Source organism: Eubalaena glacialis, chromosome 6, assembly GCF_028564815.1.
Source record: "Eubalaena glacialis isolate mEubGla1 chromosome 6, mEubGla1.1.hap2.+ XY, whole genome shotgun sequence".
In the NCBI taxonomy this organism is placed as follows: Eukaryota; Metazoa; Chordata; class Mammalia; order Artiodactyla; family Balaenidae; genus Eubalaena; species Eubalaena glacialis.
This window is the reverse complement of record NC_083721.1, coordinates 73,016,124-73,028,952: the sequence shown is the minus strand read 5'-3', so window position 1 is coordinate 73,028,952 and position 12,829 is coordinate 73,016,124. Positions and strand designations below refer to the sequence as shown.

General features: G+C 50.6%; 2 protein-coding genes across 2 annotated transcripts; one reads left to right on the top strand and one right to left on the bottom strand.

Annotated features, from left to right (window-relative positions):
• Nucleotides 1-501: 501 nt before the first annotated feature.
• Nucleotides 502-893, bottom strand: LOC133093395 (cyclin-dependent kinases regulatory subunit 2-like). Its single transcript, XM_061193210.1, has one exon. The coding sequence runs from the start codon at nt 869-871 to the stop codon at nt 509-511; it is 363 nt and encodes a 120-aa protein (XP_061049193.1). The 5' UTR covers nt 872-893; the 3' UTR covers nt 502-508.
• A 1,364-nt stretch (nt 894-2,257) lies between these two features.
• ZDHHC19 (zinc finger DHHC-type palmitoyltransferase 19) lies at nt 2,258-12,379 on the top strand. The gene is made up of 8 exons (XM_061193209.1): nt 2,258-2,397; nt 2,748-2,869; nt 3,432-3,571; nt 4,409-4,581; nt 4,988-5,093; nt 10,986-11,071; nt 11,416-11,620; nt 12,244-12,379. The coding sequence occupies exons 1-8, from the start codon at nt 2,258-2,260 to the stop codon at nt 12,361-12,363; spliced, it is 1,092 nt and encodes a 363-aa protein (XP_061049192.1). The 3' UTR covers nt 12,364-12,379.
• Nucleotides 12,380-12,829: the final 450 nt, after the last annotated feature.

The following is a 12,829-nucleotide window of genomic DNA, read 5'->3' as shown; positions in this document are numbered from 1 at the left end:
ATAGATATATAAAAATATTTAATTTCATAAGTAATTTAAGGAGATATAAATTAAAAGATCAAGTTATCATTTGTCCTCTATAAAATTGGAGAAATTATTTTACATTAATACCTAATTATAGTGTTAGTATTATGATATGGGTATGGTCATAATAGTATAAACGTGCACAAACTCTCTAGAAAGCATTTGTAAATTATGTAAAATATGTTTTACTTAAAATTTTTTTAAAATGTGACATACAAACTTTATTTAACAAAAGTAACAGGTAAAGTCAAACAGGCACTTATATTAAGAGAAAAACTGACTAGAAGAAATTTTATCTTAACCACCTTATAGTTAACCTACTTGCAGTTGCATTTAACTGAGCTCTGTTGCTGTGAAGAATACAGCTCATGCACAGATATGGATGAACGATCTGTACATTTTCCAAGTATTCACTGAATACTACCTTATATACACATATACATTAAATTTGAAAAAGATTTAATTGATGATCCCCAGATATACTTCATTTTTGTTGACCTTTTGGAAGAGGTCGTATGAAGCGAAGAAGGTGTGCTTCTGGCTCATGAATCGTGTAATGAACCCAGCCTAGACTCCCAAGTCTCCTCCACTCCTCCTCAGACATCAGATGGGTTTTGGGTACTTGTTTGGAAAGTTCTCTGGGTAACATGACATGCCAGTACCCGTGGTGCTCATCGAAGTACTTGTCCGAGTAGCAGATCTGCTCATGGGCCATCCTGCGGGCGGGCACTGGGCAGCACAAGACTGGAATGACAGGACGCGAAGAGTGGACGCAGGCGAGAGACACGTCCAAGTCGGGTAAGGCAACGACTCGACTCTGAAATATGTTTTCAATATTCGCATTCATTGGCCCTAAATCCAACTGTTAGGAATCTATCGTAAGGAAACAGTTGGAGATGCAGGCATGTGGATAACGGCAGAAGGCACCGCTGGAACAAAGAATACAATGAAGTGAGGGAGCAAGTTCTGTGAATATATGTGGCAGAGAATTCCAGGGAAAGAGAAGAGCAAGTGTGAAGAACCCAGGACTGGACTATACCACGTGTGTTTGAGGAACAGCATGGGGCCAGTGTGCCTGGCGAGTGTGGAGTGAGTACGGGGCTGAGTGTTGGGAAATGAGGTCAGAAAGTTAGTGGGGCCAGATCAGGGAGGGCCTTGAAGGCCATGGTAAGGACTTTGAACTTTACTCTGAGTGGGCAGGGAAGCAGTTGGAAGGTTCTAATCGGAGGCCATGATCTAAGTTTTAAAAGGACAGTTGCTGCATCTCAGTGGACTCCTCAGTTGGTTGGTGGTAGCAGATCTGAGGCTAATTGGTGGCGCCCAAGTCACAGGCCTGTGTGCTAGCTCCAAGAGAGGCTTCGAATGCATGTATCTGGCATTTTCAGGTTCAGTTGGGATGGAGAAAGAGTCCTTGCCCTTCATCAAGACTTATAGTTCAGGGATCCTCCAAACACAGAGGGGTTCAGATGCTCAGTGACTAAAATAAATGACAAATATCAGTTGTACGTAACAGAAAACCCAGTTATTTTCTCACATAATAAACAGCTCAGAGGGAGGCAGTTCAAGTCTGGGGCAGTGACTCAGTGTCATTATTGTCATTCTGTTCGTGTCCCATGTTGACTTATTGCCTAATGGGTCGAGGTGGACCAAGGCAGCACGTCTAGGTTCAAAACAGGAAGAAAGGGGCAAAGCTGCACCAATGTGTCTTTTCCCCCTATTATCAGGAAAGCAAAAGCCTTTCTAGAAACCCTCCGACATCCACTTATGTCCCATTGACCAGAATTGCGTTGTGAAGCCAACCCTGGAAACAAGGGAAGATTTAGCTGCCTCCTCCCCCAAAGTGCAATTTTGTAACAACAACAAGGAAAAAATGGAGATAGAGCAATGAACACCGTTTGCTTTGATTAGCACTGAGCCTGAAAGGGTGAGTAGCATCACCCACCTTCTCCCCACGTGTTTCTCTAATCTCATGTAGTCTCGAACCTCGCAGGGGCAGGACCTCTCAGTCCCCAGCACAAGTAGGGGTATGGTTTGCTGTTGGAAGTGACGGTCACAGGCGGCAGACAGCGCTGCTGAAGAGCCCCTAGCCCCCATTCTCCTCAGCCTCTGTGATGTCACACTGGGACTTCTTTCCCTCCACCCTGGGCTGTGGCTTCTGAGGCTGCTGTGGCCATGGGGCTCCTGGAGCCAGCAGTGGGGAGGGAGCCTGGGGGCCCTAATCTCCCCTGGGGCCATGGGAGGTCCAGCCATGCCGCTCTTGAAGGAGCCCCATCGCCCGCCTCAGGCCCCACTCCCCTGGATCCTCCCGAGCCTATTTGCCGCTTTCAATGTGGTGCTGCTGGTCGTTTTCAGTGGCCTCTTCTTTGCATTCCCGTAAGTCTCCCACACAAGCTGACAGGTTTCTTACAGAGCAACAGAAAGGAAAACACATAACGATAGTACGGAGGCAGGAAGAGTGCAGAAGGGGGGTTAGGGAAAGGAAGAGGTTCTAGGCAGAGGGAACTGAACGTGCGAAGGCACAGAGGTATAGAGTGCTTGGTGCATCTGGGAGCTGCGGGTGGCTGGTAATACTCAATGACCTTTGGTGGAGTTTCTATAGATCTGTCACTAGCCTGGATATTTAGACCAGGATTTATGGTCTGTGGGTCCTGACTGGGTGGACTGGGTCCTGGGGGGAGCTTCAGGCCACCCCAGATCAGGGCTGACTCCTGCTCTGGTCTCAGTTGCAGGTGGCTGGCCCAGAACGGGGAATGGGCCTTTCCCGTCATCACAGGCCTCCTCTTTATCCTCACCTTCTTCAGTCTCGTTTCACTCAACTTCTCAGACCCTGGCATCTTGCATCAAGGTGAGACACTGGCCCCCTGGGAGAAGGAGGCAGCACCCGAAGGGGTGCATCCCTGCCTGCTGGGATGACTCCTAAAGTGCTCCTTCCATCTCCCCACCTGGGGTCTCAGGACCCCTTCACCCCATGTCCTCATGTGCTCAAGCCCTGCATCTGGCACTTCATTTCTCGAGCCACGGAGGTGTGGAAAAACAGAATTTTGGAGGTTTTCCAGTTGCCTTGGAGGGGAGGGCTAGGGCAGGCTGGGTAGAGAAGCCAGCTCTTCACAACCACTCAGTTTTCTCTTCCTCCTTCCTACCACACAGATTCCTTAAAGCATCGCTCACAGTGGCAAAGGCCTGAGTTCTCAAAGAACTCCTCGGGCTGGAAACCCACCTTCCCCTTGACTGTCAGCCTCTCTAAGCTTGGCCAGCTTACTCAATGGGGACTAAGGATTCCCCTGCCCACCTGGTCCCCACCCTTCCTGGAGCCCAGTGACGCTGTGGGGCTGCGTGCCCACACCCTTCTGCTGCAGCAGACTGATGGAAGGGCCTCTTGCTGCTGCTCAATCCTTTTCCCATGCTAGGCTCCAATGAACAGGGCCCCATGATGGTGCATGTGGTATGGGTGAACCACAGGGCCTTCCGCCTGCAGTGGTGCCATAAGTGCTGCTTCCACCGCCCGCCCCGGACCTACCACTGCCCCCGGTGCAACATCTGTGTGGAGGTAAGTGCCCCTCTCGCCTGCCCACCTACCCTCCTAGCACCTGCCTGGGACCAGGAGGCCCACTCACACGGGGGCCTGTGGTCGGTGTGAAACTACTTCCAGGACTGCTAAAGACCACGGGTGGCAGTAATTCCCAGTCACTCCTGGTCACTCATACAAGTCACTGCCGCTGTGCCTGCACCTTTCCTGGGAGGCTGGCCCTTTCTTGCACTGGTGCTGACATGCAGAGGGGCATCCACATCTATGCTGGGCCTGGTCAGGCCAGGGGAAGGAACGATACCCCTGACCTATCGAGGGCTCACTGACACTAGATGCCCGAGGCCCTCAGGCAGGTTGCAGGCCTGGCCAGGGGAACTTTGCCTGTCCTCTTGTGGCTGTCCAGGCCAGAGGGTCTCCTGGTCTCCTGGGCTCTAAGTGCACAGCCTGCAGCAGTTTACCAATGTGCTGTCTTAACTGGTCCTTACAACCCTGGGAGACTGGCTGGGCAAGGGTGTTATTATTAGGCTCATCCAGTGGATAAGAAAACAGAGGCCCAGAGATATTCTATGTCCTGCCTGAAGTTACACCAGGATGTGTCCCAGAGAAGACCAGCAGGCCCTGGCTCTAAAGGCCTCTTGACATGAAACTATGTGAGCCACAGAGCCGTATGGTGCTCTAACCACAGAAATGCCAGCAGTGTTAGGGACTTTGTGGCTCACTGTCTCCCTAGGAATGGGAGCCAGTGCCTGAGGCCAAGGGCAGGTGGCTTAGAGGGTGGGGGTAAGGCCTCAGATTTTGGGGCGATGGAGCCTGGGTCAGAGGTTGGGTCCTCGAGGTCCCCCTCTCCCTCTCGCCTAGGACTTTGATCACCACTGCAAGTGGGTCAATAACTGCATCGGTCACCGCAACTTTCGCTTCTTTATGCTGCTCGTCCTGTCACTATGCCTCTACTCAGGTGCCATGCTGGTCACCTGTCTGATCTTCCTGGTGCGCACGGCCCACCTGCCCTTCTCCATGGACAAGGCTATTGCGTATCTGCTGGGCTGCGGGACCCACGAGGGGAGCTGTGGGGAGGGTGGGGACAGCGGAGGAGGGGGGTCACGGGGGGGGGCGGTGCAGAGGTAATGGTGGGCGGGGTTTTTCGCGAAGCCGCGCTCGGGAGGACCAGTCTGGGACTAGGTGACGGTGGGTAGGGTCGGGCAGATGGGTGGGGATAGGAGGAACTGCGAAGGGTTGAGCATCTAGCAGGGTCGAGGAGGGGAAGTGCTAGAGGTGGCACGGGGGCCTGGACAGCAGGGTGAGGTGAGGTTTACACTGGGATAGAGCACAGCGAGAGGGTGGGCGGGGCTTGTGGGCGGGGCTGTTTGGGGTCGGGGTCGGTGAAGGGCGGGGCCAAGGAGGACTGGCCGGAGGTGCTGTTCCTTAGCTGGTGCGCAGCATCGTGGTGGCTGTACCCGCCGCCGGCTTCCTGGTGCCACTCTTCCTGCTGCTGCTCATCCAGGCCATGTCGGTGAGCGCGGCCGAGCGCTCCTACGAGGGCAAGGTACGTGGGGCTGAGCGGGGCGCCCCTATATCGGGCTGTGGGTGGTCACCTTGCCCCTCCCGGACTTCCGCACTTTCCGCTTTCTGCAACGCCCTGGTCCTTGATGGCCTGACTTCTCTCGAAGGTGCCTCATTAGCCCTTCTAGACCCAAATTCAGCTCAAATCTCACCTCCTCCTGGAACTCGGTGGTCACTCTCCTTCCTGGGTGCGCTGCGTCGAAGGTGCGCTACTGTGTGCTAGGCGCGTGCGCATTATTTTGAGCTATGGGCGGAGAGGTAAGGCTGCATCCTGCGCTTGTGTTGACAAGGAACCTGAAATCAGAGTAACCCTCGCCAGACACCCGCGAACACTCTGGGAGAGGGGCCTGCCTACGTTGTGTAGCACAGACTCAGAGAGCGCATTGAGAGTTCAGTGAGGACTTCAGTGTAGAGTAGGACGTGCCACTTAGTGGTTTCGGACGGGCATAAATCGAGGGAAGGGCATTGCAGTGACGGGCAAAGCTTGCAAAAAAGCTGGGAAGCCTGAAAGCCTGTGGAATGTTGATAGGATGATGAGGAAACAGTTCTAATTGGAAGCAGCTGTGGCATGGGCAAGTGGTCTGCCTGGGATTGGCCAGATTTAAAAGGCAAAGAAGTCAGGTGGATAATTTAATCTTGGTGCTGTGGAATCCCGGGAGCCTTGATAGGATTTTTTCTTTACATACAGTAAAACTCACCCTTTTAAGTGCACAGTTGTATGAGTTTTGACCAACTTATAAGTCCTGTAACCACCGCCATAACCAAGATTTAGAACAGTTCCATCAACCCCAACCCGCCGTTCTCCGCCCCCCCAACCCCGCTAAATTCCCTCATGGCCTTTTGAGTCAGTTTCTTTCCCTATCTACAGCCCCCGGCAACCACTGATTTGTTTTCTATCCTAATAGTTTTTCCTTTTTCAGAATCTCACATAAATGTAGTCATAGCTTTTTGAGTCTGGTTTCTTTTACTTAGCATAAGGCATTTGAGATTCATCCATGTTGTTGCCCACATCAGGAGTTTCCTCCTTTTTATTGCTGTGTGGTATTCCATCATATAGCTGTGCCACAGCTTGTTTACCCATTCGCCAAATGAAGGATATTTGGGTTGTTTCCCATTTGTGGTGATTATAAATGAAGCCACTATAAACATTGGTGTACAGGCATGTGAACACAAGTTTTCATTTTTGGGGGGGGGTATATACTTAAGGCTGGCATTGCTGGGTCATATGGTAACTGTATGTTTAACTTTATAAGAAACTGCCAAATTGTCTTCCAAAATGGCTGTACCATTTTGCATTCCCATAAGGAATAAATGAGAATTCCAGTTGCTCTGCATCATTAACATTTGGCTTTGTCAGTTTTTAAAAAAATTTAGACAGTCTAATAAATGTGTAGTGACATTTCATTGTGGTTTTAATTTGCATTTTCCTAATGACTAATGATTTTGAACATCTTTTCATGTTCTTATTTGCCATCAGTATATCTTTGATTAAATATCTGTTCCAGTCTTTTGCCCATTAAAAAAATTGGGTAGTTTTCTTAATATTGAGTTGTGTTTTTTTTTTTTTAATTTTTATTTATTTATTTATTTTTGGCTGCGTTGGGTCTTCGTTTCTGTGCGAGGGCTGTCTCTAGTTGCGGCGAGCGGGGGCCACTCTTCATCGCGGTGCGCGGGCCTCTCACTGTCGCGGCCTCTCTTGTTGCGGAGCACAGGCTCCAGATGCGCAGGCTCAGTAGTTGTGGCTCACGGGCCTAGTTGCTCCGCGGCATGTGGGATCTTCCCAGACCAGGGCTCGAACCCGTGTCCCCTGCATTGGCAGGCAGATTCTCAACCACTGCGCCACCGAGGAAGCCCTTAATATTGAGTTTTAAGAAATCTTTATTTATTCAGGATTCAGACATGTGTTTTGCAAATATTTTCTCCGTGTCTGTCGTTTGTCATCTCATTTTTCTCAACAGTGTCTTCCAAAGATCAGAAGTTTTAAATTTTGAAGTACGTTATCAGTTTTTTCTTTTCTTAATACATTTTCCTTTTATTATTATTTTTATTTATTCATTTATTTGGCTTTGCCAGATCCTAGTTGCAGCACATGGGATCTTTTAGTTGTGGCACATGGGATCTTTAGTTGCACCATGCGAACTCTTAGTTACGGCATGTGCGATCTAGTTCCCTGACCAGGGATTGAACCTGGGCCCCCTGCATTGGGAGCACAGAGTCCTAGCCGCTGGACTACCAGGGAAGTCCCCCTATCAGTTTTTTCTTTTATGGATTGTGCTTTTGGTGTGTAATTAAGAAATCTTTCCTTAACCCAAGGTCACAAAGATTTTTCTCATACGTTTTCTTTTAGAAGTTTTATAGTTTTAGGTTTTATATTTAGGACTATGATTCATTTGGGGTTAAATTTTGTACATGATGCAAGGTATGGGTCAAGTTTTTTTTTTTTTTTTTTTTTTTTTTTTTTGCTTATGGGTTGTTCTAGCACCATTTTTTGAAAAGACTATCCTTCCATTGAGTTGCCTTTGAACATTTGTCAAAAATCAATTGAATATAGAGATGTAGGTGTATTTCTAGACTCTCTGTTCTTTTACCAGTACCATACTGTCTTGCTTAGTAGCTTTATATTGTCTTGAAATCATACAATGTGAGTTCTTCAACTTTGTTCTTTTTAAAAGTTCTGTCGGCTATTCTAGTTACCTTGATTTTCCATATAAGTTTTAGAAGCGGCTTTGTCAATTTCTACAAAAAATGTTTGCTGAGATTTTCATTTGGATTGTGTTGAACCTATAGATCAATTTTGAAAATGGACATTTTAACAATATTGAGTTTTTGAACCCATGAAAGTAGTATAACTCTCCATTTATTTAGGGCTTCTTTGATTTCTTTCATTAGTGTCTTACAGTTTTCAGCATGTAGATCTTGACTACATTGTGTTAGATTTTTTCTAAGTATTTCATTTTTGTGTGCTATTATAATTTTTAAAAATTTCATTTCCATTTGTTATTATTATAAGAAAATACAATGGATTTTTGTGTAATAGTCTTGAATCTTGCAATTTTTCTAGGCTCACTTATTAGTTCTAATAGTTTTTTTGTTGATTCTACATAGAAAATCATGTCATCTGTGAAAAGGACAGTTTCATTTCTTCCTTTCCAACGTGTATGGCTTTATTTCCTTTTCTTTTCTTACTGCATTGTCTTGGACTTTCAGTACTGTGTTGATTAGGAGTGGTAAAAGTGAACACCCTTGCCATGGGATTCCTTCCACATGACAATGACTTGACTAAAGGCTGTTTTAGGAAGACTGTCATAGGTCACATCAATGAGGGAGGGGCTGGAGACCTTGAGACAGCTGAAAGGACAGAGGAACCCTCTTTGCCCACCATTTCCCATCCTTCCAGTCACCACTTAATCACTCCACCCCACCCATGTTTGGTTCCCAGCCCACCTGTGACTCCTCTGTGCAGCCCTGACTCATCAGCTCCCTGTGGTCTACATGTCTTCGCTCTCCAGCCTCAGTCCCTCATTTCAGCCTCTCCTGGGCAGCATTCTCCCTTCCCACGTCCTGTGGTTCTTCTAGCCCAGGTCAGGCCATAGGCCTGCCCTCCCTCCCCTGCTCAGATGGGGCTGTCCCAATCCAGGATCTCCAGCCTTAAGAAACCTAAATGTGGTCTACAGTCTGTGATTCACCAGGCAGGGCTCTTTCCCATTACCAGAACCCATTTCAGGCATTCTTCACACACCTCAACTTTATTCCCTTCTTACCTCCATCCCTTGACCACAACTTCTGCTGGGCCACTTGCTTAGATCACAAGGGCTCTGGAGCCAGACCACAGAAATTCAAATCACAGCTCCACAACACACCAGCAGGGAGATCTTGGCTGTGTTATTTAGCCATCTGGTACCTCAGTTTCCCCATCCGTAAAAGGGGACAGCATGGGTTAATATGTGTAAGATACATAGAACAGTGGCTGGTGTGAGTAAGTGCCCCATAGGTCATCATTATCGCCATTCCTTCCCATCATCAGTACACATGTTCTCGTCTCTCACATCTTAAAAACAAAGCAAACATCCCTTAACATCGCAGGACTCCCCTGTTGTACTCTCCCCTCCAGCACAACCAGATTTCCTGAAAGCACTGGCTGTGCTCACTAGCGTCGTTCTTCACCTTCCTCAGCCCACTTCAGCCCAGCCTCCGTCCTCACTGTCATACTGATGCTGCACTCTCCAAGTGGCCAAAGCCAGCGGGCAATCCTCAGACTAATCTTTCCAGGCTGCACAGAGCAGCATCTGAAACAGAATGTACCTGCTGTGGCCCTTCCCCAGCCTCTCAGGGTCCAGCTCTCTCTGCTGCCCTGGGCTGCTGCTCCCCTGCCTGCACCTTGGAGTGTTGGCCGGGCTGCCTGCTCTTCTCACCAATCCCCTCTTTGTGCTGCCCTGACCACTCCCCAACTGCCCTCAGCACCCTGAAAGTTAAGGCTGGCTTTGTTGTCTGTGGTGTGTCCTCAGTCCCCAGAGCAATGCCTGGAACAGTGTTGAGGTCCCCAGATATTTATGAACAAATGAGTGAACCTACAAACAAAGGAATCCATAATGCTTTGGGAGAGAAGGAGAGAGAGAAAGAGAGAGAAGTCTGACTCCCCGATCCCTGGGGAAGAAGGGGAGAGAGAGCAGAGGCAGCAGGGAATTGGGCAGGAGATGGGGCAAGTAGATACCCACTTTGGTTTTGGTCCTGTGGAGCATGAGGGCGTTTGAGATACAAAACTGGAGCAGGAGACCAGGCCTGAAGCCGGTGAGAGAGGACAGTCTGGGAACTTCCGAGCTGTTGGATTCCATTCATGTCTGAGGGTCCCATATGGGGAGAGGAAGGGCTCTACTTTATTAGTCAGTTCTTATGAATTCATTAAACAATTACCATTCCTTTAAGCACTGAGCAATCAACATTTTTCTATTCTTCGTGTACATCTAATAAATCAAAATTTATTTCTCTAGATTTAAAATTCTGATTGTAAATTTAATCAAACTCTTCTAACCATTTAATTAAAATTGAGAGTAGAATGCCAGTTTCCCTTAAATTCTTGAAACACCTTAAAGTAGGGAGAACTCAAAAAATCACAGTGGTTAAGGGCATGGGACACAGGGGAGCTGGTGGTGGGCAGAGGTGCTCTTGGGCCACTTTAGGACGTGACAAACACTTTGTAGCTAAGGCTCTTGAAGTCCCCATGAGACTCAGCCTGTGCTGGGAAGGAGGAGGGGGCGAGGCTGATGGGCAGAAGGAGAGGAGGAGGAGAAAACCTGGTCAAGAGTTTCCAGGGGAGGACTTAACCTTTGGGCTTGACATCGGTCTAGCATTGGGTGCTCAGGAGCTTCAGCCCAGATTTCCAAGGCCATGTGATTTTGGTTAGGGAAATATGATTAGGTACCACAAACTGTCCTTCCAGATAGTGAAATTCAGTGAAGGCACAATTTTAGAAAAGAATGAGACGTGGGAAAGTAGAGGAGTTGAGGGAACATCGGTGGAACTGTCTTTGGAGCAGTTTATCAGCAAAAGGAAGATCCGAAAGGATCTGGAAGGAGGTAGCAGGAGGATGTGTGTGGCCAAATGAGACAGAGGGGGAGGATAGTGTGAAAGGGGATACAAGGTGATGGGGAAGGATCCCTGAGCAGGCAGGAGAGGTGGGTGCAGTGCCAGAGCTGCTCAGAAGTGGGTTGGGGACGCCTCGCCTGACTCTCCTGGCTCCTCTGTCCTTGGAGTCTTGCTGCAGCCCTGGGCTGAGCTGACCGGTGCAGGGAGGGCCAGTGGGGGTGGCCTGCCCAGTCCTGCTGGATCTGAGCTCTTCTTCCTGTCCTCGACCCCCCCCCCCCCGCCCGCCGCCCAGTGCCGATACCTGCAAGGATACAACCCCTTCGACCACGGCTGTGCCAGCAACTGGTATTTAACAATTTGTGCACCACTGGGACCCAAGTGAGTTGGCAAACCAGAGGCCTGAGCGGTGGCCCCTGGCGCTGGTGGGGTGGGGTGAAGCTGGGTCGTCTCCCCTGGCCCCTTAGCATAGCTCCCAGCTTCTTACGCTCACTATTCTTCTGCTTTTGGAGTTTTCTCCAGGGCATTGTGGGAGCCTCTGGAGCTTCCCCTTCCTTGCCTCTGTGGGTTCTTGCTCCAAGAAATGGGGTTAGAGGGGCATGGCAGCCTGGATGAGGTTGGTGACAGCTCCCTGCAGGGCCATGCCCAGGCTGTGTGCTCCCCAGGCCGAGGGGGACCAGGCCAGGAGGGCCACGACCACTCGCATCTGGCTTGTTGCTCCCCAGGTACATGGCCGAAGCTGTCCGGCTGCAGAGAGTGTTGGGGCCTGATTGGGTGCCCAGGCAGAACGCGCACGTCCCGATGTGCCCCTCCGCGCTCAGTCCCCCAGACCTCCCTGGGCCTGGGTCTGGCCCCCAGTCCCAACCTCTGGGTCTCGACAAACCAGGGAAGGGGCCCCCAGGGAGTGGTGAGGCTGCAGCCCTCCAGGAGGTGAGGAGTGTGTGTGTGTGTGTGTGTGTGTGCAGCGTGCACGTGTGCCTGTGTGTGTTGGGAGGGGGCGTCTGCGGATCGTACAGGTGTTGGGAGAAGTCCCCCAATGTTGGGCTGGCCCTGAAGCTGGAGCACTTAGAGCTCGAGAGAGGGGGATTATAGGCCTGAAGAGTGTTGACAGTAGAGTCACAGGCCTCCAGAATACACCAGGGGTCCCTGGAGACACAAAGGGAAAAGGCCGCACCACTCACTTGCTGGGTGGCCTTGGGCCAGTCACTTACCCTTTCTGGGCCTCAGTTTCCTCAGCTATTTATGAGGATTGAGACTAGTCCAGTGGTTTATAATTGGTGGGGGCGGGAGGAGGGGGAATTCCTTTGCTTAAAGGCACCTTCTACTCTGAAGCCCAGTCTATGAACCATGTGGAAGTGGAGCATTAAGAATGATGTAGGGGTGGGTAACCCACAGCCCCTCCAGAGCCCCTGCAGTGACATTCTGGGGTGCCATCCCACTCCCTTTGCTCTGCCTGTTGGTGGGTGACAGTCTGGGCAGTTTCTTGCTCCCCAGTGGGTGGGCTGCGGGGCGGGTCTTAGGGAGAGCCCGCATCCCCCCCACCGTGTGTTTAGCTCCACGCCAGCCCGGTGCTGCCCCTGCTGCGGGAGGCCCCCAGACGAGGCTCCGCCTACCTCTTGCCCTTTCGCACTGGGAGATGCCAGGAGCCCCCCAAGCCGAACCTCACCTCTTGAGCCCCTTGTGGAGACCTCTGTGCCCTGCCGTTGCCCACTCGCCTGGCGGGAGTGCTGAGACCCGCCCCCCCCACCCAAAGCCCATTAAATACCCTTTGCCTACCTCCTACAGCTGCCCTGCTGCACTGTCTGTCCTCGATGCGAGGGAGTGTGGATGAGGAGGGCTCTGAAGGGCTGGGACGAAGCCCCTGGGAGGGAGGAGCCAGGGTCCTCTGCGACCTCGGGCAAGACACTCAACCTTGCTCTCATCCTTAAAATGGGGCAACCATAACAGCCACAGCGACGGCTGGAGACGATGGAAGAGAAAACCCAGCAATGCCTGGGTGTGAGCCCGAAGTCCCGCCTCTGCCCTGCAGCACCCCTGTCTGGCTGCAGGGGGCGCCAGCCACCTGGGAATTCTCCAAGCCTGGCCCGGTCCAGCTGTGCCCCCTGGAGCCTCGCGGGTGGACTGGTCCCCTTGCCTCAT